This window comes from Narcine bancroftii, chromosome 1 (assembly GCF_036971445.1).
Source record: "Narcine bancroftii isolate sNarBan1 chromosome 1, sNarBan1.hap1, whole genome shotgun sequence".
NCBI classification, from domain to species: Eukaryota; Metazoa; Chordata; class Chondrichthyes; order Torpediniformes; family Narcinidae; genus Narcine; species Narcine bancroftii.
The window spans coordinates 132446369-132473836 of NC_091469.1; the positions used below are offsets into that span (position 1 = coordinate 132446369).

General features: G+C 41.8%; 1 protein-coding gene across 1 annotated transcript in view; it reads right to left on the bottom strand.

The window, feature by feature from the left end:
- The window catches only part of LOC138751475 (cadherin-related family member 2-like), a 195237-nt gene that overhangs the window by 19747 nt on the left and 148022 nt on the right, over nt 1-27468 (bottom strand). Inside the window, 1 exon segment of the mRNA XM_069913802.1 lies at nt 14907-14972. Coding sequence (XP_069769903.1) covers nt 14907-14972 — 66 coding nt within the window.

The window sequence follows — 27468 nt, forward strand, 5'->3', positions numbered from 1 at the left end:
ATAACTAATATAAATGTAAACTTTTCCTGGAAGTAGTGGAGGGTTTTCTCTCTTTCTTTCAGCTGGATCTTTGTTAATTCAAGTGGAAACTTGCATTCTCTCCCCCCTCACCCGGTTGCTCTGGTTTCCTGTTAAAAATGAACTTTCATTCACCACTTTAGCTGGCAGCTTGTTTCATACTCTCTGCCTGAACCAATTCCCCCAATGCTCCCCATAAACATCTCCCCTTTCACCCTTAACCCATGATCATGGGTTTGTATCTCACCTAACCTCAGGGAAAAAGCCAATTCTATCTCTACCTATCATAATTTTGTAAACCTCTATCAATTCTCGCTTCAATTTTTCTATGTTCCAAGGAATAAGGTCGTAACCTGTTTAACCTTTCCGTGTCAAGTCCCAGCAACATCCTAGTAAATCTTCTCTGCACTCTTTCAATTTTATTGATGTTTCCTGTAGTTAGGTGACCAAAACTGAACACAATACTCCAAATTTGGACTCACCATTGTTTTGTACAGGAAGGATATATTTTTTTTAAGTATTAAATAAAATATTCCTAATAAAAGACCTTTCTTTTCCCCAGCACCTGAAAATCTATTAATGTAAAATGAACAGGCACTCTGAATGATACAATTGGAGGACACTCATTATTGAGAATTGGCCAGGCATGATAAAGTTTATGTTTGTCTGCGAAAGTTGATTTGTCATAAAATGCTAATTACAGTGTGGTGAAACCACTATTGTACATACTTGCCATATGTAAATATCATGCCCTCTCCAGGTTGACCCTGCTCTCACTGGCCGGCTTGTGACTCCTCTCCTTCCCTATAAAGACTGTCAAGCCACAAGCCTGCCCCCAGTTCAAGTCCAGGTCAGTGTGGGTGACCAACACAGGGATTCTGTCCATCTCTTACAAATAAAAGCCTTAAGTTTTGGCAACTTACAGTCTTTGTGAAATTGATCGTGCATCAATTTTATTTGCAAGAATTTATTTTTTTGAAACATGGACAAGTACATGAACATGGATCACCTGGAAATCGACTCGAGAGGACCTGAGGCAGCCAACAAGTTCACACTCTGGCGCCGCTGCTTTGAAAATTTCCTCTGCAGAATGATGAGGACAAGCTCCATCTGCTGTACTTGTACATCGGGCTCCAAGTCTACAGACATATGGAGCTGCAATGAACATCCTGAAGGATCAGTATAATGTTCAGGTGTATGAGGTCTATGCACAGCACATACTCCATTCATGCAGGCAGCAACCAAGGGAAACCTTCAACAACTTCATCAGAGTTCTTCAGGAGCTCGCTAGAAAATGTAAATAACAGGCTGTAAGTGAAGAACTTGAACAAAGACAACTGAGCCTACTTCAAACCATCAAACTTGTAGAGGTAGCCATCCACAATGCCAAATCATTCTCCAGCAAGCACGAGGCTGCCTCATGGGGAACACGGGGCCGCAATCTTGGGAAGCGGGATCGCAAGTCTCTTCCCATCCTGAGCTGAACACTACTGCTGATGTGCTACTTCTGTGGGCAGGCTAAGCACCCGAGGAAACGCTGTTCTGCCCAGGACGATGCCTGCTCCAATTGCAGGAAGAAAGGACACCATGAAAGTGCAAGTCCAAACCAATCCCAGCAGTGCTGCATGCAAGTGGTGGAAGTTACCTTTAATGATGTCACTTCCGCGAGCCTGAGATGGCTGCGCATGCACACCATGGAGACCGCTGTCCGCAATGATGTCACTTCCACCTTCTTACCTTTCCTCTTCTGGCTATTGATGATAGGGCTGCGTACATTCCATGGAGGCTGCTATCTTGGGCACCATCTTACTGGACCGCTGGCAGTCAACGGAAGGCCACTTGTCCCTTTGAATGTCTAAGTATGGACTTCAAAGGACCCCTGCCCTCCATGAACCGCAACATGTACTTCATCAGCATCATCGATGAGTTTCCCTTTTGCCATCCCCTGCCCGGACGTGACTGCAGCTACTGTCATAAAAGCTCTGAACAATTTGGTCCCATTTTTGGATACCCCTGCTACGTCCACAGCGATAGGGTCTCATCCTTCATGAGCCATGAGCTGTGTCAATATTTGCTCTCCAAGGGTATTGTCTCTAGCTATAACCTCAAAGGGAATGGCCAGGACAACAACATGGTCTGGAAGGCAGTACTACTGGCCTCTCCATCCCCCACTGGCAAGAGGTTCTCCCAGAGGTGCTCCATGCTATCTGGTCCCACCAATGTGACACCTCATGAGAGACTGTTTACATTCTCTAGGAGATTGGTGTCAGAAACCATCCTACTTACCTGCTGACATCCCTGGGGCTGGTCCTACTCCATAGGCATGAGGACACACAAGTCCGACCCTCTGGTCAATAGGGTCCAGCTGCTCCATGCGAACCCACAGTATGCCTACATACTATAGGAATTCCCGGATGGGGCTGGTCCTACTCCATAGGCATGAGGACACACAAGTCCGACCCTCTGGTCAATAGGGTCCAGCTGCTCCATGCGAACCCACAGTATGCCTACATACTGTAGGAATTCCCGGATGGGCACGAGGACATTGTATCTATCTGGAACCTGGCACACGTGGGATAATCTGAACCTCCCCACCCCAGCTCTCCAGGGCCCACCTTCCCAACCCTCACCACTCTTGCCAATCTGACAGTTAACACACACACCCCAACCCCCTGGATCAGCTGAAATCGACAGAAGACACTACACATGATGATGTAATGGGTGGGGGAGCATATTATAATGACTGCTTGCTATTGGTTATGGCTGTAGAGGTACTCCACCTTACTGGTATAGCAGATGGAGATGCCTTCCCACTGGCCAGTTTTGTGGTGGTTATAGTCTGTTAATAAAAGCCCAGTATTAGTATAACACTTGTCTGGTCCATGTCTATGACATATAAATTTTATTAACAGACTCTCAATCATGGATACTTCCTTGAAACCTGGAAGACTCGAGATAGATCAAGATGCCACCCAAGATGTAGAAATTTTTCACCACTGACTCCAGTGTTTTGAAGCATACATGTAAGTGAACAATGTTGTGCAAGATGCAGTGAAAATGGACCATCTTGTGGCCCTCCTCAGAGAAGTACCCTACTCCATGGTTAGGGAGACAGCTGTCTACCAGAATGCATTGAATCTCCTCAGAACCTATTATGATCGGCCACAAAACACTGTTCGCAAGACATCAGCTTCACACCCAAAGACAACAAGCCGGAGAGAGTGAAGATGCTTTTGCGCTCGCACTAAAAGGGCTATCCAGAGCCTGTGCTTGCGCTGCTGTCACGGCCGAAGCCCACTGAGAATCTTTGATGCTGGATGCATTCATAAGTGGATTGGAGTCTGGTACATCAGGCAATGTTTACTGGAGACCCTGGACCTGACCTTTAACGCTGCTCTACAACAAGTGAAGACCCTTAGGGCTGCACTACAAAGTGCTAAAGCCCTTGAGAAAGAAAGAGGTGTGAAGTGGCAACCCTGAGGCCCGGCCCACAGCGATGATCCACTGCTGAGCACCACTAAACGACATCATAAAAGCCGCTACAGAAGATGCTACTTCTGCGGTTTGGCACTGCACGTTCGCTCTCAGTGCCCCACGCGGCAAGCCAACTGTGAGGGCACTAGGCCAGAGCTTGCCGTGTGCAAGAGTCCTTGCCTAGCTCATGCTGTGAGTTGTGGAGTATGAAGATGAAGAAGTGCTCAAGCACTACTAATAAGCAGGGACGCCGCCGCAAGACTGCTGTGTTGACCTGGAGAGCCAACGATTCATCTAGCTCTTCTCCCTCCTCTCCTTTTTCTTCTTCTGAAATCATAAGTGGAACTGCCAGTGACGTGGTGAACTCCGACAGATCGCCACTGTGGGGTGACCCTATTCTGGCATCCATGACGATTAATCAAGATGAACCCCATGACCTGAAGCATTCCACGATGAAGGTGGAGGTAAACGGGGAGCCTACTGACTGTACGATTTGTACTAACAGCTGTATTCACCCTACGACCGCTAGCGCCCTGAATCTTACCTTGTATCCATCTAATCACAAAATTTCTATGCCTTGCTCTGGACTAAAATGAGACATTACAAGTTGCTGTAAAATAACCCTGAAGGTACAGGGGAATGAATATAAAGATTTCAAATTGCACGTGTTCCCCGGTCTATGTGGTCCGATGATTTTAGGATTTGATTTCCAATGCCAAATGAAAAATATCATATTGGCATTTAACGGCCCATTATCATTGATCACAGTACCTCAAGAGGCTCTGTTATGATCATTTGTAATCTTAGCCAAAATTACAGTAAGTATAGTCACCCTGTATTATCTTAGGCTTTCAGCTTGTTTTTTTTAACTAATTAACTAATTCTGTTTGTAACCCTTGATCTTCTGTGATTTTTTTTTTTACTTTTTTGCTTTTGGCATTATTTTATTTTATTAAAATTGGTCAATTTTTTTTGGGGGGTGAATGTGATGATGTAATGGGGGCGTATTATACTGACTACTTGCTATTGGCTATGGCTGTAGAGATACTCTGTTATATTGGTATAACAGATGGAGAAGTTTTCCCACTTTCCAGTTAGTGGTGGTTATAGTCTGTTAATAAAAGCCCAGTATTAGTATAACACTTGTCTGGTCCATGTCTATGGCATATCACTACAGTCCCCTGGACGGGGACTCACCGGTCACAATGCCAAAGAAGACTGCCGGACAGACTGAACATATGAGGGGTGGCTGACTACACCACATACTCTGGGACTTTCTTTTAAAAGAGGGGGTGAATATGGTGAAGCCACTATTGTACATATTTGCTGACCCTGCTCTCACTGGCTGGCTTGTAACTCCCCACTTCCCCCCAAAAAAGGTTGTCATGCCATAAGCCTGCCCCTTGTTTGAGTCTGGGTCAGTGTGAGTGACCACACAAGGATGCAGTCCATCTCTTGCAAATAAAAGCCTACAGTTTCAGCAACTTTCAGTCTTTGTGTAATTGATCGTGCATCATACAGTGAGAAGGATTCTTCTGTGAACAGACTAATGAGTTATCTCTAACATGTAAAGAGCACAATTTACAGAGTATAGGTATGATAGTACAGATTCTATCACCAATGTGTATATGTACAGATTGTAGTGTAGGATGACTGTGATTGGCTCAGAGCATAGCCACGCCAACTGGCAGGTCTTAAAGGGTTGCTCCTAGCCAGACCAGGTCATTCTGCACTAGTCGACCTACAAGTGATATGCTCCAGTTCTCTAGTTAATAAAATACTTGGTTTGCCTCAACAAGTCTTTGACTCTTTCGACGTGATCTACAATAGGTTTAAAATTAAAAGAAGGATCAGTTAGTACCAACCAAGTAAGGTCAGTATGACAGCATTATTATGGGGTTCATTCAGGAGCCTAATAGCTGCATGGAATAATGGCTGCACAGATGAAGCTGTCTTTAAGCTAGCCATTGTGTGCTTTCACACTCTTAAATCTTCTCCACCATGGGAGGAAGGAGAACAAAATCTGGCATGCAATAGATTTTTCAGTATGTTGGCTGCCTTTCCTAGGCAGTGGAAGAAAATGGGTGGGAACAGTTTGCATTATGTTCTGAGCTGTATTTACTACCTTCAGTAGAGCAGCTCCTATACAATGCTGTGATGCATCTAGCAAGTATAATTTCAATGGTGCATCTGTAGAAGTTGTTGAGGGATGGGGGAGCATATCAAACTTCCTTAGTCTTATAAGAAATTAGAGGAATTAGTGAGCTTTCCTAACAGTCATGCTTACACCAGGACAGGATATTGGAAATATTTATTCTAATCAATTTGAAGCCTTTCAACTTCAGTTCCATGAGTTTCTTGCATAAATGGTCACTCAGGTGGCAGTTGGATGGACACCTGAGAGATAGAGTGAGGAGACCTGGGCTTTAGATATTTATGTATTTATTTCATTTAGATCCAATATTTTCAGCCAGATAATATGAGTTTTGCACTATTTATGTGTGTACATTGCACACATAACAGCATGATTCTGATTCTGTGTTCACAGAAATTTTGACTTTAGGTGCTATTTTAATTTGTGATTTTGCTTACAACAAATAATTGTGAAATTTTTTACAAAATCATTTTTAAACAAATGAATTAATTCATTCACTCAGCCATTGCTTTATAAAGTTAACTTTAAAATGAATCCAGATACAGAAAAAGTCCGGAAATCTGGATGATCCGAGAATCTGGATTCCTCGAAAACCCTCGCCTGAAATCCGGGCCACCCGAGAATCCGGTCTACTCAACAACTCTTGCCTTTTGAATGCATGTGTGCATTCCATGCATACATGTGTGCAATACATAAGCGCCACAGATGTACTGCTCGAGAATCCATAAAATTCAAACATCCGGACCGACCCAATCCCTGAACAATCTGGATTTTGGGACTTTTACTGTAGTATGTTAAGCATTTCAATGAGTAACTTAAGCATCATTTAGTTCCAAGTCAACTCTGGGAGGTGAATCTAGATAGCACCAGATGAGTTTTATGAGAGAAACTGATTCCTTAGCATCCTTTTTTTTTGGGTAAAACTAAATGAAGTTGTGACTTAGAATTTCATCATTCTCTAAGTCAAGTCACCTTTATTTATCATTCCTACCATGCTTACACGGTAAAGATAAGATAGCATTTCTCCAGAACCATGGAATATACATTAAATATAAGTGAAACACATTAAAAATATTAAAATGCACTGTATACAGTAGAAGTCCACGGTACACTATCCACATATGTTTTGGGAACTCAGGAGCTTGATGGCTGGGGGGAAGAAATTGTTGCCCAATCTGGACATAAGGACTCAAGTGCTATGGTATCTCCTACCAGATGGCAGAAGGGAGAACAGTTTACATGGTGAGCAACCATGAGAGAGAGAGAGAGAGAGAGAGAGAGAGAGAGAGAGAAGACTGCCTGGTTCAGGGAAGAGAATCGTTTTCCCTTATCCATTTTGATGGTGTAGACTATTATAGTCAAATACCAGTAGTGACCACCCATATTTATGTCAGTCATCAATACCTATCCATGCTGGTGCAGGGCATCCAAAAATGGGGGACAGCCTCTGTTTGTGAAAGAGAAGCAGAAGAGTTGACCCATGCGACGGTGACCTTGGTGGCAGACCAGTGAAGGGCTCTGAGGCTGAAGAACACACAGGAGGTGGGCTATGGTGACTTGAGGCAAGGTACACACATAGGAAGTAGGCTGCTGGTGACTGTGGTCAAAGGACTCCCATCAGGCAGCAGACCCCTGGAGACTGGCTGAAGGGGTACCAGGTATCAGAACCGGGATGCAAGAGAATGATCCGCACTGAAGGCTTGTGGTTGCAGAGGCTGCAGGAGGCGAATCCATGGACATTCAGTAACCCTGAGGGGACTCTATTTTGCATTTCTTTCTCTAGCTGTAAGGGGTACTGGGCAATATTTGCAAATGGAAAATCTTTGCCTGCCTTACAGTTGATGAAAGGAAATATCATGTAATTACACGTTTTCTGTTTTATTACATGATAATAAATTCATCTTGAACCTTCATCTTCTCTTGATGTCCGAAATGTTTTAACCCCTACTTATCCTAATGCAGTACAAAAAACCTCTCCAGAATATCTGGATATTTGTCATTGGTAAGTAGAGTTTCAAAATCTATTGATAAGGCAGTACACAAACGTGCTGGAGGTTCCGTTCTTATTGAGAATCATTGTACATAATAATAAACTCATTCTCATCATCTACAGATGCTGGGCTCTAAATAATGAGTTTATTGTCATGTATATTGTACAGCGGGGATGGCCAACCGATTGTGCATGCGCCAAAAATGGTGCATTGGATGATTCTTCTTTGTTTGGCTTGGCTTCGCGGACGAAGATTTATGGAGGGGGTAAATGTCCACGTCAGCTGCAGGCTCGTTTGTGGCTGACAAGTCCGATGCGGGACAGGCAGACACGGTTGCAGCGGTTGCAGGGGAAAATTGGTGGGTTGGGGTTGGGTGTTGGGTTTTTCCTCCTTTGCCTTTTGTCAGTGAGGTGGGCTCTGAAGTGAGGCATTGTGCCCCAGTGATAATAATAAAAAAGTTAGCTACTCATGTAAAAGGTATTAACCAAAAACTGATTTGTAGAAAAAAATTCTATTAACTGGAATTCAAGTAGCTTAGAGCTAGAAATGGGTTTTACTGAGAATAAATCCAAAACTTAGCAATTATTTTTAGCGAAATCAAAGAGTCTCATTAAGGAAAGCAATGTTTATCTTGTTTTTATATTAAATCAACATATCATGTAAAATGGCAAATATGTCTATATTAACATATTTTTACAAGAATTGAATGGGGGTACGAGTTGTATGGGGCATCTGAACTCGTGTGTGGAAAAAAATTGATGCATGAACGTAAAAGATTGACCACCCCTGTTATACAATGTACAATAAAACTAGTCATTATAGAATAAACTAATAATAATGCAGATTTCTAGATACATTCAAATAGCCATTTATGCTAAGGGGAGATAATTTCAGATATCAAGGCAAATGCAAAAGCATTTTTAACTCTATCACAGCCCCACTGCTCTAGATTGCTGACAGATACCCTGTGACCATGTGGAAGCAAATCTGCTTATTTATTTTAAGAGACCTCTCACAGAGAGAAAAAAAATGAACCTAGGATTACAAAGCAAATAATACTTGATCCAACTCTGTAAGGATGTCTTGCTGACTCTACCCTTCACTATGACAGATTGTTTTCAAGGGATTAACCAGTTTCACCACAGGACTTTAACAAGCTTTAGCTCTCTTTTGACAAACTGCAGACCATTGACTGTTTTGGCATTCACAAAATGGAATTGTAAAGTAGTGCAAGACAGATTAGTGATGGTGGTGTGCCTCGGTTTTAAAGTAAAAAATAACCCAGCACTATTAAAACATGATGGCAATGTCATTCAACCTTCTGAAGTTCAGATTGCACCTAAACCAATGCATTGTTTATGCCATATTTAACCTTTTCTTTGAACTCCTACAAAATGGGAAAACTGAAACTACTGCTATTACTTCTAAGAAAAGCAGAATCATTTTTGCTGAGAAGCACAGGAAGTGGTGAATGATTGCCTAGAAATTATGTGCCCAAACGTAGAGTAGTATAACAACCAGGCTCCATTACAGAGGAATTACCCAACCATCTGCATTTATGATGGACTTATCACTGCCAATCCATGAAGTGACAACGCACCCTTTTCTATGCTTCGCTAACTTCTATCAAGTTTCCCTTCACACTTCAAAGTGCAAGAGAAAGCAATCCACATTTGTCCAAACACTCGAATCCAAGCTACATCTTTTCTGCTGCCTGTCTAAAGCCTTTGGATCAATCACGTGTAACACTGCGAAGCTCACACTTGTTGCTCGTGCCACTGTCCTACTGTGAATATGATATTGCAGCCTTCTTGAAGGTGAACATGTAGAGTTAGCTATCAAGATCAATGGTTTGACATCAGAACTGCAAAATGCAGTGAAGATCCAGAAAAATGGAAAAGGAGAGAGCAAATGAAATAGAAAATACTGGGAGCACTCAGAAGGTCAGGCTGAATCTATGTAAATCGAAACAGAATTCGAGTTTTAGGTCAAACATTCATCGTCAGCATCTTGTCCTGACTTTGGTGACAATGGATCTTTGACCTGAAATGTTAGCTCTGTTTCTTTTTCCACATAATTAGCCTCAGCTGATGAGTGTTTCCATTTTTATTTTGTTTTCATTTCAGGTTTCCAGCATTTGCAATTTTTTGAAAATGTTCAATACAAAGGGAAATTTTTGCCCAGATAGAAAGTGGGAAGATAAAATGACAAGGCAGATAGTGATTTCACTGGTAATGGGACAAGTAAGGAAGCCAAGGACTATCCAGAGGAGGGGTACATAGCAATTGTGGAATTCAGTGTGGGGAATGGAGGGCAAGTCTACGCCTTACTGGAAGTTCCTGGCAGCTACACTGAGTGAAGGTGGCCAATGGCAGAAATGTCAGAGCGGGCAGCTGGTTGGGAGCTCGGTTGGTTGGGTGGCCGGGGCATCGGAGCTCGGATGGGCAGGCAGCCGGAGCCGAGGTAAGACCTGCTGTCGGGAGCTCGGATGGGTGGGTGGCCATGGTGTCAGAAACTTGGATGGGCAGGCGACCAGGGACTTGGCAAGAATCTGCAGTTGGGCATTGGGAGCTTGGATGCGTGGGTGACCAGGACCAGAAATAAAAGGGTTGACTTTTACATGGCATCAACTATTATATGGTATCTTGTAATCTCAGACATTTGCTATTCCAATCTCCATCAATAGAAGGAAACTGATTTTATTCAATTTTTCTGCATGACCCTACTTAACCCGTCCTGTATTTATGAATACTAACTTTTTAAAAAAGTGACTAACTCATGAAATCATGGTCTCAAATTAGAAGCCAGGTCTTGTACATCTAATGTTGCTTTTTGTTTAAAAATATATTTTCTTCAGGAAAAAAATGATACTGTAAAAGTCACAATGTATTCCCTGACCCTAATTACAGTTGAAAAGTTGGTGATGAGTAACCGTGTTGAATCACTTCACACCTGGTGAAAAATTTTATATATGCTCATAGGTTAGGTATATTGCGATTTAAGCTGAATGGCAATGAAAGGATGGCAAGTCCTGGTGGTGTCTGAATTGGAGGGAAACCTGCATATTGTGGAGTTTCTATGCATATGAAACCCCTTTTCTCCATGGTGGTAGAAGTTACAAGTCAAAGGCATGCTGCCACCCCCCAGTGAATAATTGGTCCATACCATAGCCACACTATGTGCTGGTGGACGAGGGAATGAATGTTTATTCTGGTAACTAAGGTACTGATTGAATTTAAAGCAAAAACACAATGCTGGAGGAACTCAGCAGGTCAAAGTGTACTTTATGTAGCAAAGATAAAGATACAAATTTTACAGAGAGTTTAAGGACCTTTTAATGCCCCTTCTTACAAAGGTGGTGGATCAGGCAGTGGAAACATATACTCCATACTCTCCTGGAGTCTTTTTCAACAGTTTACAGTGATCCATTGAATGGTGGGATCCATTGAAACCCACCTCCTATAGGCCTATATCACTATTCAATGCAGATTATAAAATTATAGCAAAAGTTTTGGGCAAAATATTTGCCAAAATTGATGAATCCAGATCAAACTGGCTTTGTTAAAAAAAAATGGCAAGCTGCAGATAATGTAGCTAGATTGCTTAATATAATAAATCTGGTGCAGTTGAGAGTGGACCCGGGGGTGGCTGTATCTCTCAATGTGGAGAAGGCATTTGATAGATTAGAATGGGACGTCCTGTTTAAGATAATGGAAAAATTTGAACTGGGACAAACATTTATAAATTTGGGAGGACATTGTTTCATAATCCCTAAACCAAAATTATCACAAATGGATAAATATCTCTAATATTTCTGTTGAGTAGATCTAGTGGAAAGGGCTGTCCTTTGTCACCAACTCTGTTTATATTGGTCATTGAAATACTGACAGAAACCATTCGATGGGAAATAGACATAAAGGGGTACATGGAGGACCAGGTGGAACACAAAATTATCTATTTTTCTGATGACATGTTAATAAATTTTACAGACCCTGGGTGGGGGGAGGGGGGCTCATTGGCCAAATTAAAGACCACTTTGGAAGATATGGGGAGGGTCTCAGGATTAGAAAAACTGAAATTATACCTTTGCCTAAAGAGGACTACAGACCCTATCAATAAGGAAGCCAATTTAAGTGCCAATAGAAAGGCATCAAATATTTGGGGATAAGAGTAGAAAAAGATTTGAGTAATATATATCAGATAAATTATCTCACCTTTCTCCAGAAGATAGGGGAGAACTTGGTTAGATGGAAAACTTTGCCCATAACATTAATGGGAAGAGTGAATTGTATCAGAATGAGGGTGATGCCAAGACAGCAATATCTGTTTCAAACACTGTCCATTCCATTGCCCCAGTGCTTCTTCAAGATGCTCAATGAATGTGTCAGGAACTTTTTTTTGGAATGGAAAGGTGGTTCGAGTCTCCATGGAAAAGTTAACATGGGAATATAAATTAGGGGGACTAAAACTGCCAGATTTCAAAAACATATTATTTGATGTCCCAGGTGAGATTTATCGCCTCAATGTTTGAGGGACACCCCCTTCCTGGGCACAAATTGGACAAAATGCAATAGGGGAAAGGATAGCAGGAGAGTTCATATGCAAATGGAACACCAAATTAATTTCCAAAAAGACAAATAACCCCATATTAAGCATATATACCAGACATGCCTTCCCTAATATGCCTTTAACACAAAACTATTTAATACCCATGACGTGGGCAACAGGATCCTGGACAACTTGTGCCAGAGGGGATCAAGTGCATCAAGGACTGTTAAGATTAGTGGCCACTAATGTCTTCGAACAATTGAGGATTAAATTTGAATGATCTAATAAACATTTTTCTGCTTCCTACAAATGAGATCTTTCTTAAGAGACAAATTAGGTCAATGATTCCTGATGGGGTATAGTATCATGGAGATTCTAATTCAACAGGGGAGTGTATTTACGTTTATTTCTAGAATGTATTTCCGACTCCTGAGTGAGGGCCAAAACCAGGATTACACCGGTTGAGGGAAGATGGGAGTCGGACTTGGGAACAATGACTAATGAAAATTGGTGGGAAGACTTGTGTCTGAATAGCATGCCAGGGATTTGTAATACTAGATACATTTTGGTACAGTACAATTTCCTGCATCAGTTGTATCACACACCACAAAAATTAAATAAATCAAAGTCAGAAAGTTTGAATATGTGTTTCAGGTGTGGTGCAGAGGTTGGAACTTTTATCCATTCCACCTGGCTATGTATGAAAGTGAGATCCTTGTGGGTAGAAAAATTATAAAAGTGGAATTTACACCAGATCCAGAATTGTTCCTTCTGGGAGATATTGGTGAAACACAGTTTAGAGAACCCATACATCAAATTCAATTTGTGAAGATCGCCTTGTCAGTTGCCAGGAAGTGTACAGTGATTGCATGGAAGTCCAACTCTCAACTGAGCATTACACGATGGAGTTCGGAAATACAGAGTTGCATCCCCCTGGAGAAGATTGCTTATAACTTAAGGAAGGAGTATGACAGTTCATTGAAGCGTGGCAGCCGTGTCCGAGGCACATAGGTGCACAGATGTGATCTATTCCCCCCTCCCCCCCTGAGAAAGAGTTACGATACAAGCTGTCCTGACAAATAAATAAAGAAGAGAATAAAGGTTGTGGTCCAGAAGTCGTGTGTCCTAATTGTTAGTTTTAATTTTTAGTTTTTTTTTCCCTTTACGTTTTATAGTTTATTTAATATTCAGGAAGGTGGGAAAAAATACTTGGATGCTATATTTAATATTGTGCGATAAGAAGATGATTTCTATTGATTGTATATATTTTCTTGAATCTTTTCAAATAAAATATTTTAAAAAAAGATAACCAATGTTTCGGGCTTGAACCCTTTATCAAGGTATGTCCAAAATGTGGGCAGGTGTCAAACAAAATGGTGGGGTGAGGGGAGAGGGAAAGGAGGAGGAGCACTGTATCACAGGCAGGAGGTAATATGTTGATAAGGTAGGGAGGGCACACCAGAAAATGGGGAGGGGGGGAATGGCTCTGTGAATGGAGAGGGAAGAAAGTGGAGAGCTAGAGGAAAGAAGACAGAGCAATGGAGAGTAGGCCAGCAGACTCCAGGGAAGTTGATGTTAATATCACCAGGTTGGAGAGGGCCCAGATAGATAATTTGGTGTTGCTCCACCAATTTATGTGTAGTCTAGGTTTGACAGCACGTGAGGCCATGGGCCAACATGTCAGCTTGGGAGTCGGGTGCAGAGTTGAAATGGTTGGCCACTGGGAGATCCTTGTTGCTGATGTGGACAATGCAAACGTGACAACTGAAGCAATCTTCCAGTCTGCGTCCAGTCTCTCCGATGTAGAGAAAGCCACAATGGGTGGACCAGATGCAGTAGATGAGTCCTGCGGATAAACAAGTGAAGTGCTGCTTCACTTGGAGGGACTGTTTGGGTGCTTGAATAGCGGAGAGGGAGGAGGTGGATGGAAGTGTGGCATTGATTACATTTGTTGCTTTGTCCTGAATTATTCTGATAATTGTTTCAGAAATTCATGTCAAAAGTACAATGATTGTTAAAATGCACACATTAAAATGGCTGTCCAGCATTCGTAACTGCCTTTTATTTATTTGTCACCCAAAATAAGATACAATCGTAACACTGTCTTGGTCCCTGTCCAGTCTAACCATATAACCATATCACAATTACAGCATGGAAACAGGCCAATTTGGCCCTTCTAGTCCGCACTGATCCAAGTACCCTCCTCTAATCCCACTTACCAGCACTCTGCCCATATCCCTCCCATCCATATACTTATCCAACTCTTTCTTAAATGACAAAATTGACCCTGCCTCCACCATCTTTCCCGGAAGCCCATTCCACACAGTGACCACTCTCTGAGTAAAGAAGTTCCCCCTCATGTTACTCCTAAACCTCTCAACCCATGACCTCTTGTATCCATCTCTCCTACTCTCAATGGGAAAAGCCTTTCCACGTCAACTCCATCTATCCCCCTCATTATCTTAAACACCTCTATCAAATCCCCTCTCAGCCGTCCACGTTCCAAGGAATAAAGACCTAATTTGCTCAATCTTTCCTTGTATTCGTCAACTTAACCAAAAACAAGATCTAATTTCTGCTGATTGATTTTATGGCTCAGATTTAGGATTGTGCCTGACTAACTGCAAGCTAAAGGAAATTTATAGCCCAAAAATGCCTGCCAACTAATCACTTTGATGGAGGAAATAAAACTAATTCCAATAATTAAATATAAAACTTACCCCCTAATTACATCCGGATTGACAGCAACACCTTTGGCATCAATGAAATACACGTCCATAAATGTCCTTAAGAAAGAAAGACATGAAAGTTACACACTGCCATTCCTTACAGGGACCATTCTTAATAGTCCTTGAAGCACTTTTGAAGTCTATTACCATTGAAATGCTTGATGAGCAGAAACCATTAAAGCACACATGTCAAACGCTGGCCCGCGGGCCAATTATATTTGACCCGCAAGATCATTTCAAAAATGTATTAGAGGTGGCCCGCCCTGCAGCGAGAGCCGATGCTGTTTTTTGGTAATGTCACCCCCACCATCCTCCCCCTTCATTGCACATCCTTCCCCATTGTAACACGAGAAATTGTAACACGAGAAGTTTGTCGATGTCATCAGCCAGCAAGCCAGTTGGAAGGCTCCCCACACAACCAGTCACTTCTCCCACCTGTCGAGCGGTGCGGCGGATGGGCGAACACCTGTGATTTCCTGTCGGCGCGACGGGCATGGCAGGCTGCGCACGGTCCCCGGGCAGCGCGAGCCCCGCGCGACTGGCACCGGACGGCCCTTCCACAGCGTGAGCGCACTTCTCCCGCAGCTTTCTACAATTAACAATGTGATGAGCAGGGAAGCTGTCTTAGCAATGTAGATAACTTATATTTTATTTAGGATTTATAATTTTATTCCGCAGATTTGTTGTTCTTCAAAATAGTTTCATGGGATCTTTTATATTTACCTGAGAGAGCAGACAAGGTTAAGGCCCTCAGTCAAAAGACAGTATCCCTGACAATGGAGCACTCCCTCAGCACTGTGCTGAAGTGTCAACCCAGATTACACGGCTAGGTGTCGGGTATGGAACATGAACCCTCCATCTTCCGAACCAGACACAAAATCTTTACCTATTGAGCCACAGCTGAAACTACTCAAGGGAAGAAAAAGAGGTTATGTTATCAAATGTGAAAAAGGACACACGTCCATTGGTATTGTCTTAAGACTGACATATTGATGACTGTCTTGGCAAAAGAAAACATCTGCCTTCTATTAAAATTGGTAGAATAAATGTTGTCATGTCCCACAAATTGCAGGAAGCATGTTTCAGCTCACTAGAGTTTTTAACACAAGAGGTAGTCTGACAGCATATTTGATAATACTGTAAACGTAGCTCATGAAAATGTTCACTAACCTGAAAATTACTGGGATTTGGTATCACTCCACGAATCCTTCATTGCCTGAAGCATCTGAAACTCCAATCAATGTGCGTGCAGCAACTCCACTGTGACATTGAAAAACCCTGAAATTGTCAGCTTTGACCCATTGCTGTATAACTAATGTCAAATAAGCATACTGTAATTTCGCCATGATAATGTAATTTTTTTCACCCATGGTTTGCAAGAGAGATGAAAATAACTTCCATGTCATACAAGGTAATTAGATGATGTTCCTCTATTAAAAATGACTAGGGCAATGAGAGTATAGTATTGCAAATGGGCTGCTCATTAAGTATGATGATGTAACTGGGAGGAGTAGTCAGACTAACCATAATGAGAAATAACATAAGATGGGCACTTGTAGGGGAGAAAAGAGAGAGCCTGTGTTATGAATCGCAACCCAAAGAAAAAAAAAACAGTCTGACTTGGGTTAACGCAGACATTTACAGCACAGTACCATGCCATTCGTTTAATTGGTCTGAAAATATTTGGTGGCTCTCACTTCCCTGCTCTCTGGAAACTTACGTAATTATGCTCGATAGCAGTTCTGTCTATTGTTGGAGTAGAAGTGTCAGTTTAAAAGAAAGGATGGGGGAAGATGGTTGGGAGAATGGATAGGCTAGTCTAAAGATCTGTCTAACAGCAGCAGTGAGCAAGTTAGTCCTAGGGCTGGAATGACGAGTTCATCCTAATGGCAAGAGTGGAGTAACCTGTCTGATGGTGGGGTGAAGAGCTCTGTCTGACTCTAGGAGTTGAGAGTCCAGTCTGGTGGAGAACCTGGAAAGGTCAATTTGATAGTGGCAGATGAAGGTTCTGTACAATGGAATTAGGGAGATTAGTTCAACAGTCTAAGTGGAGCGACTTGTCCAATGGTCAGAATGGAGAGGCCTGTCCTCCCTTCTTTATCAATCTTTTTATTAAACATATTATAATAAACAATACATGAGGAGAATAGAATACAGAATCAATTAGAAAAAACATAATACAACATGAAACATTACAACATATTGAACAATATTATCCCTTTCTCCTCAATTTGAAATATTCAAAAAAAGAGAGAAAAAAAATATTGTTAAAACCCCACCTAGTCTACCAAAAGAAAAAAAGGCTGGGCAGTCTAAACTGAGAGTTCACTACAACAGATCAATACAAACTATTTATCTGATCTTTGCCAATAAAAAAAAACCAGAAATCCAAAACAGTCTGGAAGGTAAAGTCAAAGTACAGATTAACACGTACAAAAATAGTTTCTAAAAGGACACAAAGTCTCTTCAAACTTGACAGAGGTATCAAAAGCACAACTTCTAATTTTTTATGAACTTAAACATGACATAACTTGAGAGAACCATTGCATCAAAGTGGGTGAATTAAGATCTTTCCATTTAAATAAAATGGCTTTTCTGGCCAACAGTGTAGTAAAGGCTACAACCTGACGTGCAGTAGAGGGAACTCGACCCACCTCTGGAACTATAATTCCAAAAATAACAGTCAATGGATTAAGTTGCAATCTAATACCCAGTATAATTGACCAAGTCTTGAAAATATCTGTCCAATACTTCTCCAATACAGAGCAAGACCAAAATATATGTGTCAGTGTGGCCATTTGTTATTTACATTTATCACACATAGGACTAACATTAGGAAAGATATGGGCCAATTTATCTTTCGACCTATGAACCTGACGTATCACTTTAAATTGAATCCATGTGTTTGGAGCACATAATGAAGAGGTATTAACCATTCCAAAAAAATCTTTTCCCAAAGTTCCAATAGGAGAACTGACTGAAGTTCCAATTCCCAAACTCCTCTAATTTTATGATTAGAGATCGATGGCAATGTTAATAAATTATTGTAAATATTACCTATTAAACCCTTTAAATGAAAAAAAGAGTATCAACCAAATCAGGTTGATATGATATTGGAAAGTTAGGTTATTCTTATTCAAAAAACTTCTAACTTGGAACTACCTGTATCTAAAAAAAAGGTGACTTGGGTATACTATTTGTTAAAATATTATATCAAAAAACATTAAACATCCATCTATAAACACATCCGAAAAATAGACAATTCCTTTACTTTTCCAAAAAGAAACAGCTTGATCCATTATAGATGATGAGAAAAAATAATTGAGATAAATAGTACTAAATAAACTAAAAAAATTTAAATCAAAAAATTTGTGAAATTGAAACCAAATCCCTCATGTAAGTATAAGGTTAAGGTATGTTTTTTTTCTTTGGCTTGGCTTCGCGGACGAAGATTTATGGAGGGGGTAAAAAGTCCACGTCAGCTGCAGGCTCGTTTGTGGCTGACAAGTCCGATGCGGGACAGGCAGACACGATTGCAGCGGTTGCAAGGGAAAATTGGTTGGTTGGGGTTGGGTGTTGGGTTTTTCCTCCTTTGCCTTTTGTCAGTGAGGTGGGCTCTGCGGTCTTCTTCAAAGGAGGTTGCTGCCCGCCAAACTGTGAGGCGCCAAGATGCACGGTTTGAGGCGTTATCAGCCCACTGGCGGTGGTCAATGTGGCAGGCACCAAGAGATTTCTTTAGGCAGAAATCCCAGAAAATAATAGATCAAATATTAATTGCCCAATAAGCAAATACTCGAGGAAACCTAATATGGATCTCTATTAGGAAAGAGTAGAACTCCAAAAGCAATATGATTTCTTATCAACATATCCAGGAGGCTTGTCTAATGGAAAGAATGGCGAGACTAATCCAGTGGACAGAATGATAAGATCAGTTCAATTGCCAGAATGAAGAGACCCATCCAGTAATCAGTAGGAAGAGATCAGTCAAGTGATCAGAATGAAGAGGCCAGTCCATTGAACAGAATTGTGAGACCAGTAGCAGCTGTTCCTGAACCTGGTGGTGAGAGTCTTATGGCATCTATACCTCTTTCTTGATGGCAGCAGTGAAAACAGGGTGTGTGCTGGGTGGTGTGAATCGTTGATGATTGCTGCTGCTTTCTGATGCCAGCATTCCCAATAGATGATCTCGATAGTGTGGTGGGTTTTTCCTGTGATGTCCTGGGATCCGTCTACTACCTTTTGGAGGGATTTATACTCAGGGGTATTGGTGTCCCCATACAAAACCATGACATAGATAGTCAGTACACTTTCCACTACACCTCTGTAGAAATTTGCCAGGGTTTCTGGAGTCATACCAAATCTCTGCTAACTCCTGAGGAAGTAGAGGTGCTGATGTCATTTTTTCTCAACCTTTTTCTTTCCACCACCTACCACTCTGCGTATTTCCTCTGCCTTAGGTTCTCTGTGATTAGTAAGGGATTGCTTAAGGTGGTATGTGGGTTGAAAGAAAAAAGTTGAGAACAACTGCATTAGTGTGTTGGGTCCAGGAAAGATCCTCTGAGATAGTGATTTCCAAGAACTTAAATTTGCTCACCCTCTCCACATCTAATCCCCCAAAGATCACTGGATTTTATACCTCATTTTCCATTCCTGGAGTCAACAAACAGCTCCTTAGTTTTGATTACATTGAGTGCAAGATTATTGTTAATGCACCATTCAGACAAATTTCAATCTCCCTCCAGTGTGCTGACTTATCATCTTTCTTTACCACAACCCACTACTGTGGTATCATTGGAAAATTTGTAGGTAGTGTTATTGTCGTACTGAGTGACACAGTCGTAGGTGTAAAATTAGTAGAGCAGGGGGCTAAGAACATAGCCCTGTGGTGCTCTGGTACTGATGGAGTTCTCCTCCACAAACTTCTTATCAATCCTCATTGATTGTGGTCTGGAAGTGAGAAAAATCCATGATCCAGTTACACAGTGGGGTGTTGAGTCTCAGGTCTTGGAGTTTGCTGATCAGTTTTAAGGGGATGATGGTGGTAAATGCTGAACTGTAGTTGATAAAGAGCATCCTGATGAATGCATCTTTACTGTCCAGGTGTTCCAGGGTTCTGTGTAGAGCCAGTGAGATGGCATCCACCAAAGACCTGTTGCTATGATAAGTGAACTGGAAAGTTCACCTTACATAGCAACAATGGACAAAATGGAGAGACCTGCCCAATGGACAGATGGAGAACTGGCCAATAGTCAGAATTGTGAGACCAGTGCAGTGGTCAGAATGAAGAGATCTGTTGAATGATCATAATGGAGGAACTTGTCTAGTCGTCAGAATGGGCAGACCAGTTCTGTGGTCAGTTTGGCAATGTGTAAGTTGTCTCCGCTCCATCCTCAACATCCATTGGAGCGCTTTCATTCCTAACGTCGAAGTACTCGAGATGGCAGAGGTTGACAGCATCGAGTCCACGCTGCTGAAGATCCAGCTGCGCTGGATGGGTCACGTCTCCAGAATGGAGGACCATCGCCTTCCCAAGATCGTGTTATATGGCGAGCTCTCCACTGGCCACCGTGACAAAGGTGCACCAAAGAAAAGGTACAAGGACTGCCTAAAGAAATCTCTTGGTGCTTGCCACATTGACCACCGCCAGTGGGCTGATAACGCCTCAAACCGTGCATCTTGGCGCCTCACAGTTTGGCGGGCAGCAACCTCCTTTGAAGAAGACCGCAGAGCCCACCTCACTGACAAAAGGCAAAGGAGGAAAAGCCCAACACCCAACCCCAACCAACCAATTTTCCCCTGCAACCACTGCAACCGTGTCTGCCTGTCCCGCATCGGACTTGTCAGCCACAAACGAGCCTGCAGCTGACGTGGACTTTTTACCCCCTCCATAAATCTTCGTCCGCGAAGCCAAGCCAAAGAAAGAAGTGGTGATACAGATGAGCAAAATGTAACCCCATCTGATGCCATGACCAAAGATTTTGGTTAACATATAATTAGTAACAATTTATAAATGGTATTATTTGTAAATTAGTACCCACTCCCTCTTCATTCTATGACTTCATCAGAAAAATCCATAGAATGTCAATTTATATTCGTGACAAATACATGCTTCTTAAAAAGGTGTCAAGGAGTTAGTGTGGTGCTCCGACATGGAAGTTATTTCGATACTCTGCAGGGAGCCTTGCTTTCATATATTTAAAATTATCCAAGCTACAAAAATATATTGATATCTAGTGGTATCAGAAGTCAATTTGCCAAGAAATTCAGAATATGATCATTTGACTAATCATAGATCATGTAATTAATGTCTAACAGTGGGTCTATACTTGTTTTTCTCAAGGTCTTCTGCATTTATGCTATTAAATACAAGTGTATAGGATTCAGCAATAGAAACTGATCAACTAATGAAGATGTGGGAACCATTGGAATGACATTCTATATTACCCAAAGTGTTTTCTTAAAGCCTTGGTTCCTGGAGGAAGCACAATAATTGTAGCAATGTTCATACATGGGTTCTTTGCTAATTCTTGTTAGGGTTGGATCCAAGTGCCTGCTATTGGTGATCATTAATATTTTGAAACAATAGTGGTGCGCACCTGCTGGCAATCTACTTGAATGAGCTTGGGTAAAATTTCAAACAAAGAATAGGCAAGTTCCTGATTAAGTGTTTCGGCCTGTATTGACAATCTACAATAAAACTCCCGGTAATTCGGACCAGTGGGGATTGGTATATGCTTGAGATTGCATGTTGCGTAGATTGGCAAACTAACAGCTCGGGGGCTCCAATTTTAAAATGTCATAATTTTTACTATACATTTTCTGTGATTTTTCTTTTGTTGACAGTTGCTTGAAGCTGCCAGATTCCAGATAATGGGGATTTTACAGTATTGCCTTCCTTGCACGCTGCCTGGCCTGCCGAGGTGCTCCAGTATTTTGTATGCTGCTTCAAAAAAAACTGCAGTGTCTACTTCTCAGAGTGTCCTTAGTCACTACTTATTCAAGTAGGTGTCAATGTGATTGGACAGACATGATTAAAATGGAAGTGATATTATAGGGGCAATTATTTATATGCTCAGAAAGATATGAGTGGTATAAACACTAACTAATTTAAGAATAAAAAAATAAGAAAAGAGGGTCTTCAAGCATTTAATAAAATGAGATTAACAACAACTAATGGTTAGTGTAGCAGTTAAGCAAAATGAGGACCCATCGATTCGCAAGGAGTGAGAGAAGAGCTTGAAAAGGAATGCTCGTGGGGCTCAGCGCTTCATTGGACCAATAGAATTGCAGTTCATTAGAAAGAACAAAGAGAAGTGAAGCAGGCACAAACGCAGTGGATATTGTCGGACCAGGCAGTGTGTGGGTACCCAGTGTAGGAGTGGGAGCTCCAGGCTTTGGCTTTAAGGTGCTTCAGTGAGTAGAGGGTGAGGTCGCACTGCAGGTAAGGCCAGGAAACATCTTTACATAATTACCCAGATGACAGCTAGGGCGGTGGTTTACTCTAATTCCATGGATGTGGGAAATCCGGGACAGCAAAAGCATCCCTGATGACTATACCTGCAAGAAGTGTATCTAGCTGCAGCTCTGGTGGACGGTATTTGGAAACTGGATCATTCGAAAGGCAGAGGGGGTAACAGACCGTAGCTATGAGGAGATGGCCACACCCAAGAGGCAAGCAACTGGATGACTATTAGGAGAGGGAAGGGAAATAGGCAGTCAGTGCAGAGCACCCCTGAAACGGGGTTGGGGGTGGTCAATATCCTAGCAGGGATGTTTCCTAGAGCTGTTCGGGAGTGTTTAAGCTAGTTTGGCAGAGGATGAGAACCAGGATGAGAGAGCAGTGAGTGGGGCAAAAGGTGCACTGTCTGCCAGGATTATGAGGGAAGATTAGGCAGTCAATGGAGGAAAATTGCAAGCATAAGATTAAGGATTCAACTTGGAAAACAAAATTGAAAAGGGTGATGAATACAGAACTGGGGGGGGCTTGTATTTAAATAGCCAGAGTTTAAGAAATAAGGTTGATGATCATATTAATCATCTAGCAGAAGTGGAAGTTGGCAGGTATGATATTGTGGCCATCTCTTAGTTGTGACTGAATGAAGATCACAACTGGGAACAAATATTTGTGGATGCATATGGATAAGAGGTAGGCAAAGGTGCTGGGATGGTCCTGCTGGTTAAAAGGATCCCTGTGGGTCGAATTAAGAAACTGTAAGGGTAATAAGTCTCTGATGGGTATTGCATACAGGCCTCCAAACAGTAGCCAAGGATGTGGAGTGAAAAATACAAAAAGAAATAGAGAAGGGATGCAAAAAATGGCAAAGTTACAATAGTCATGGGGGATTTCAATGTGCAGGTTGATTGGGAAAATCAGGTTGGTGCTGGATGCCAAGCGGGGAAATTTATAGAATGCCTTCAGGATGGCTTCCTAGTATACATTGTGGCAGAGCCGGGCAGGGAAATGAAAATTCTGGATTGGATGTTGTGTAATGAACCAGAGTTAATAAGGGAGCTGAAGGTAAGGGAACCCTTAGGAGGTTATGATGATAAAATTTCCCTTCAGTTTGAGAGGGGAAAAACTAAAATCAGAAGTACCCATATACAATTGGAATAGAAAGGACTACAGAGGTTTGAGAGAGGAACTGGCCATAGTTGATTGGAATTTCAGCATGCCACCTTGGCCCAGTTAAAAGTGTATCCGATTTCCAAGTAATTGCAATACATTTTCTTGCTACCGCTAATGCTAGTTTAACAATTTCAATTGATAAATTGATCATTTCAGGGAGGGTGGCAGAGCAGTGATGGCTGGGGTTTCTATAAGAAATAAGGAAGGTATAGGACAGATATATTCCAAAAAAAAAATGCCACAACTATTGCTAACAGAGAAGTCAAAACCAGAGTAAAAGCAAAAAAGAGGGAATACAAGGAAACAAAACTTAATGGTAGAGGACTGGGAAACTTTTAAAAGTCATTAGGAAGAAAAAGATGAAGTTTGAAAGGAAGCTGGCAAATAATATCAAAAATGATACTAAAAGCTTTTTTAAGTCTATTAAAAGTTTTTAAAAAAGGCAAGAGGAGAAAATGGTAGACAAATTTTAATGGGAGATAAGAAGATGGCAGAGGAACTGAATGAGTATTTTGCACCAGTCTTTACTGTGGAAGACATTAGCAATATACCTGACTTCAAGGGCATCAGGGAAGAGAAATGAGTACAGTCACCATCACCAGAAATAAGGTGCATGGTCTAAGGGTAGATAGGTCTGGTGTTTGGGAAGTCGTTGGAGTCGATTTTCAAAGATAAGCTTATGAAGTACCTGGAGATACCTGAAAAAAATAGGCCAAAGTCAGCATGGTTTCCTTAAAGGAAAATCTTGCCTGACAAACCTACTGCAATGTTTTGAGGAAACCACCACTGCCAGGCCACACAAAAGAGATGCAGTTGATGCTGTATTTATGGATTTTTGAAAGGCCTTTGACCAGCTGCCACACATGAGGCTGCTTTACAAGATGAGAGCCCATGGAATTACAGGAAAGCAGGGGTAGAACAGCTGATCCAACAGGAAACAAATGGATCCTATTCTGGTTGGCTACTGTTTACCAGTGGTGTTCTGCAGTGGTTGGTGTTGGAGGCCACTTCTTTTTATGTTGCATGTTAATGATTTGGATTGCAGAATAAATGTCTTTGTGGCTAAGTTTGCAGATGATACAAAGATAGGTGGAGGAGGTCTTGTTCCAATGTGAGGACTTTTTGTGTGACTGTATGTAACTTTTTGGAACAAGTTACTGGAGTTGTTTTTCTGCTAAATCCAGATTTAGTTTTTATTAGGAAATATTGAAGGTACAACTCCTAAATTGAAATGATCAATTTATCAATTGAAATTTGTTAAACTAGCATTAGCGGTAGCAAGAAAATGTATTGCAATTACTTGGAAATCGGATACACTTTTAACTGGGCCAAGGTGGCATGCTGAAATTCAAAGTGGTATTCCTTTGGAAAAAAATCACTCTATGTTTTTACAAATTTGGTGCCCGTACACTCAAATAATGCAATCCTTTTTATCCCTCAAGTCCTGCAGAGTTCTCCTCTGTAGGTTTATGTTAGAACTGATGATTTGTACTGCAATCCAAAGATGTTTTTTTTTTCCTTTATCTTTTTTTTTTTAACAGCTATAATTTTTTTTCCAGTTTTCATGACTTTTTTGGCGGGGAAGGTTGGGTGGGAGGGACGGGTTTTGAGGTGGGGTGAAAACCATGCATGTACGCAATCAATTTGTTCTTTTTTGATATCTGTACTATTATTAATAATTGCTTCATAACTGGAAAAGGAAATAAAATATTTTTAAAAAGATAGGTGGAGGGGCAGGTAGTGATGAGGAAACAGGGAGGCTGCAGGGAAAAGAAGTGACAAATGAAATAAATGGTTGAAAAGTGTATGACTATGTGCTTTAGTCAAAGGAATAAAAAGGCAGACTATTATTTGGATGGGGAGAACAAAATTCAGAGGTGCATAGGGACTTGGGATTCCTCATGCAGGATACCCTTAAATTTAAGGTAACCTCCAGGTTAAGTCAGTGATGAAGAAGACAAATGCAATGTTGGCATTCATATCTAGAAGAATAGGGTAAAAGAGCAGGGATGTGATGTTGAAGCTTTATATTGCACTGGTTAGGCCTCACTTGGAGCATGGGGTAACACTTTTGGGCTATTTATTTAAGAAAAGATGTGCTGGCATTGAAGAGGGTTCAGAGAATATTCACCAGAATTATTTTTGGAATGAAGGGATTAGCATATGAGAAACATTTGATGGCTCTTGGGGTTCAGAAGAATGAGGGGAAACCTTATGGAGGCATTTTGAGTGTTGTAAGGTCTGGTCAGGGAAGATGTGGCAAAGTTGTTTCACCTGGTAGGACTGAAGAGCTCGCATTTACAATAGAGATGCAGAGGAATTTATACATCCTGAGAGAGGTGAACTTCTGGAATTTGCTGCCACAGGTGCCTGTGGAGGCTAAGTTGTTGGATGTATTTAAGGCAGAGATTGATAGGTATTTGAATAGTCAGGATAACAAGGCTTATGGATAGGGGAGTAGAGATGAAAGGGAGAATGGGTCAGCTCATGATGGAGCAGACTAGAGGGCCAAATGGCCTATTCTGCTCCTATATCCCATGAAAAACTCTATTTCGGGGGAGGTCCCCGAGGATTGGAGAGTGGCTGATGTGGTGCCGATTTTTAAGAAGGGAGGGAGGGAGAAAACGGGAAATTATAGACCGGTCAGCCTGACGTCGATGGTGGGGAAGATATTGGAGTCTATCATAAAAGGAGTAATAGCAGAACACTTAGGCAGAAATAATAGTATAAGGGCTGGTCAGCATGGATTCCTTAAGGGTAAGTCATGCTTGACTAACCTTCTCGAATTTTTCAAGGATGTGACAAAGAGGGTGGACTTGGGAGAGCCAATGGATGTGGTGTATTTGGACTTCCAGAAGGCCTTTGATAAGGTACCACACGGGAGACTAGTGGGTAAGATCAGGGAGCATGGTATTGGAGGTAAGGTGCTGACATGGATAGGAAATTGGTTAAGAAATAGGAAACAAAGGGTTGGGGTAAGCGGGTCTTTTTCAGGATGGCAGGATGTGACGAGTGGAGTGCTGCAGGGATCGGTATTGGGTCCTCAGTTGTTTGTAATTTATGTAAATGATTTGGATGAGGGGATTATTAATAACTTGAGCAAATTTGCAGATGACACGAAACTGGGTGGCGGTGTGGGGTGTGAGGAGGATGTCAGGAAAATGCAGAGGGACTTGGACAGGTTGGGGGAGTGAGCTGCTGAATGGAAGATGACGTTCAATGTAAGCAAATGTGAGGTTATCCATTTTGGGGGCAATAATAGGAAAACTGAGTATTATTTAAATGGAGACAAGCTAGGGAGTGGGGAGGAGCAAATGGATCTGGGAGTACTTGTTCACCGGTCACTGAAGACTAGCATGCAGGTTCAGAAAGCTGTGAAGAAGGCAAATGGCATGTTGGCTTTCATAAAGAGGGGATTGGAGTATAGGAACAGAGACGCCCTACTGCAGTTGTACAGGGCCCTGGTGAGGCCCCACCTGGAGTATTGCGTCCAATTCTGGTCTCCAATTTTGAGGAAGGACATACTAGCTATAGAGGGTGAGCAGCGCAGATTTACAAGGTTAGTTCCAGGGATGGCGGGGTTGACATATGCTGAAAGGCTAGAAAAACTGGACTTGTATCCGAAGGAGTTTAGAAGGATGAGGGGGGACATGATTGAGGTATACAAAATCATCAGGGGGATAGACAGGGTGAAGTCGGATTACTTGTTCCCAATGATGGGGGAGACGAGGACTAGAGGGCATAGTTTAAGAATACAGGGTAGGCCCTTTAGGACGGAGATGAGAAAACATTTTTTTACCCAGAGAAGTGTGAATCTGTGGAATGCTCTGCCACAGAGGGTGGTAGAGGCAGATTCGCTGATTATGTTCAAAAGAGAGTTAGATAAGACTCTAGTGGGCAAAGGAGTTAAGGGTTATGGGGATAAGG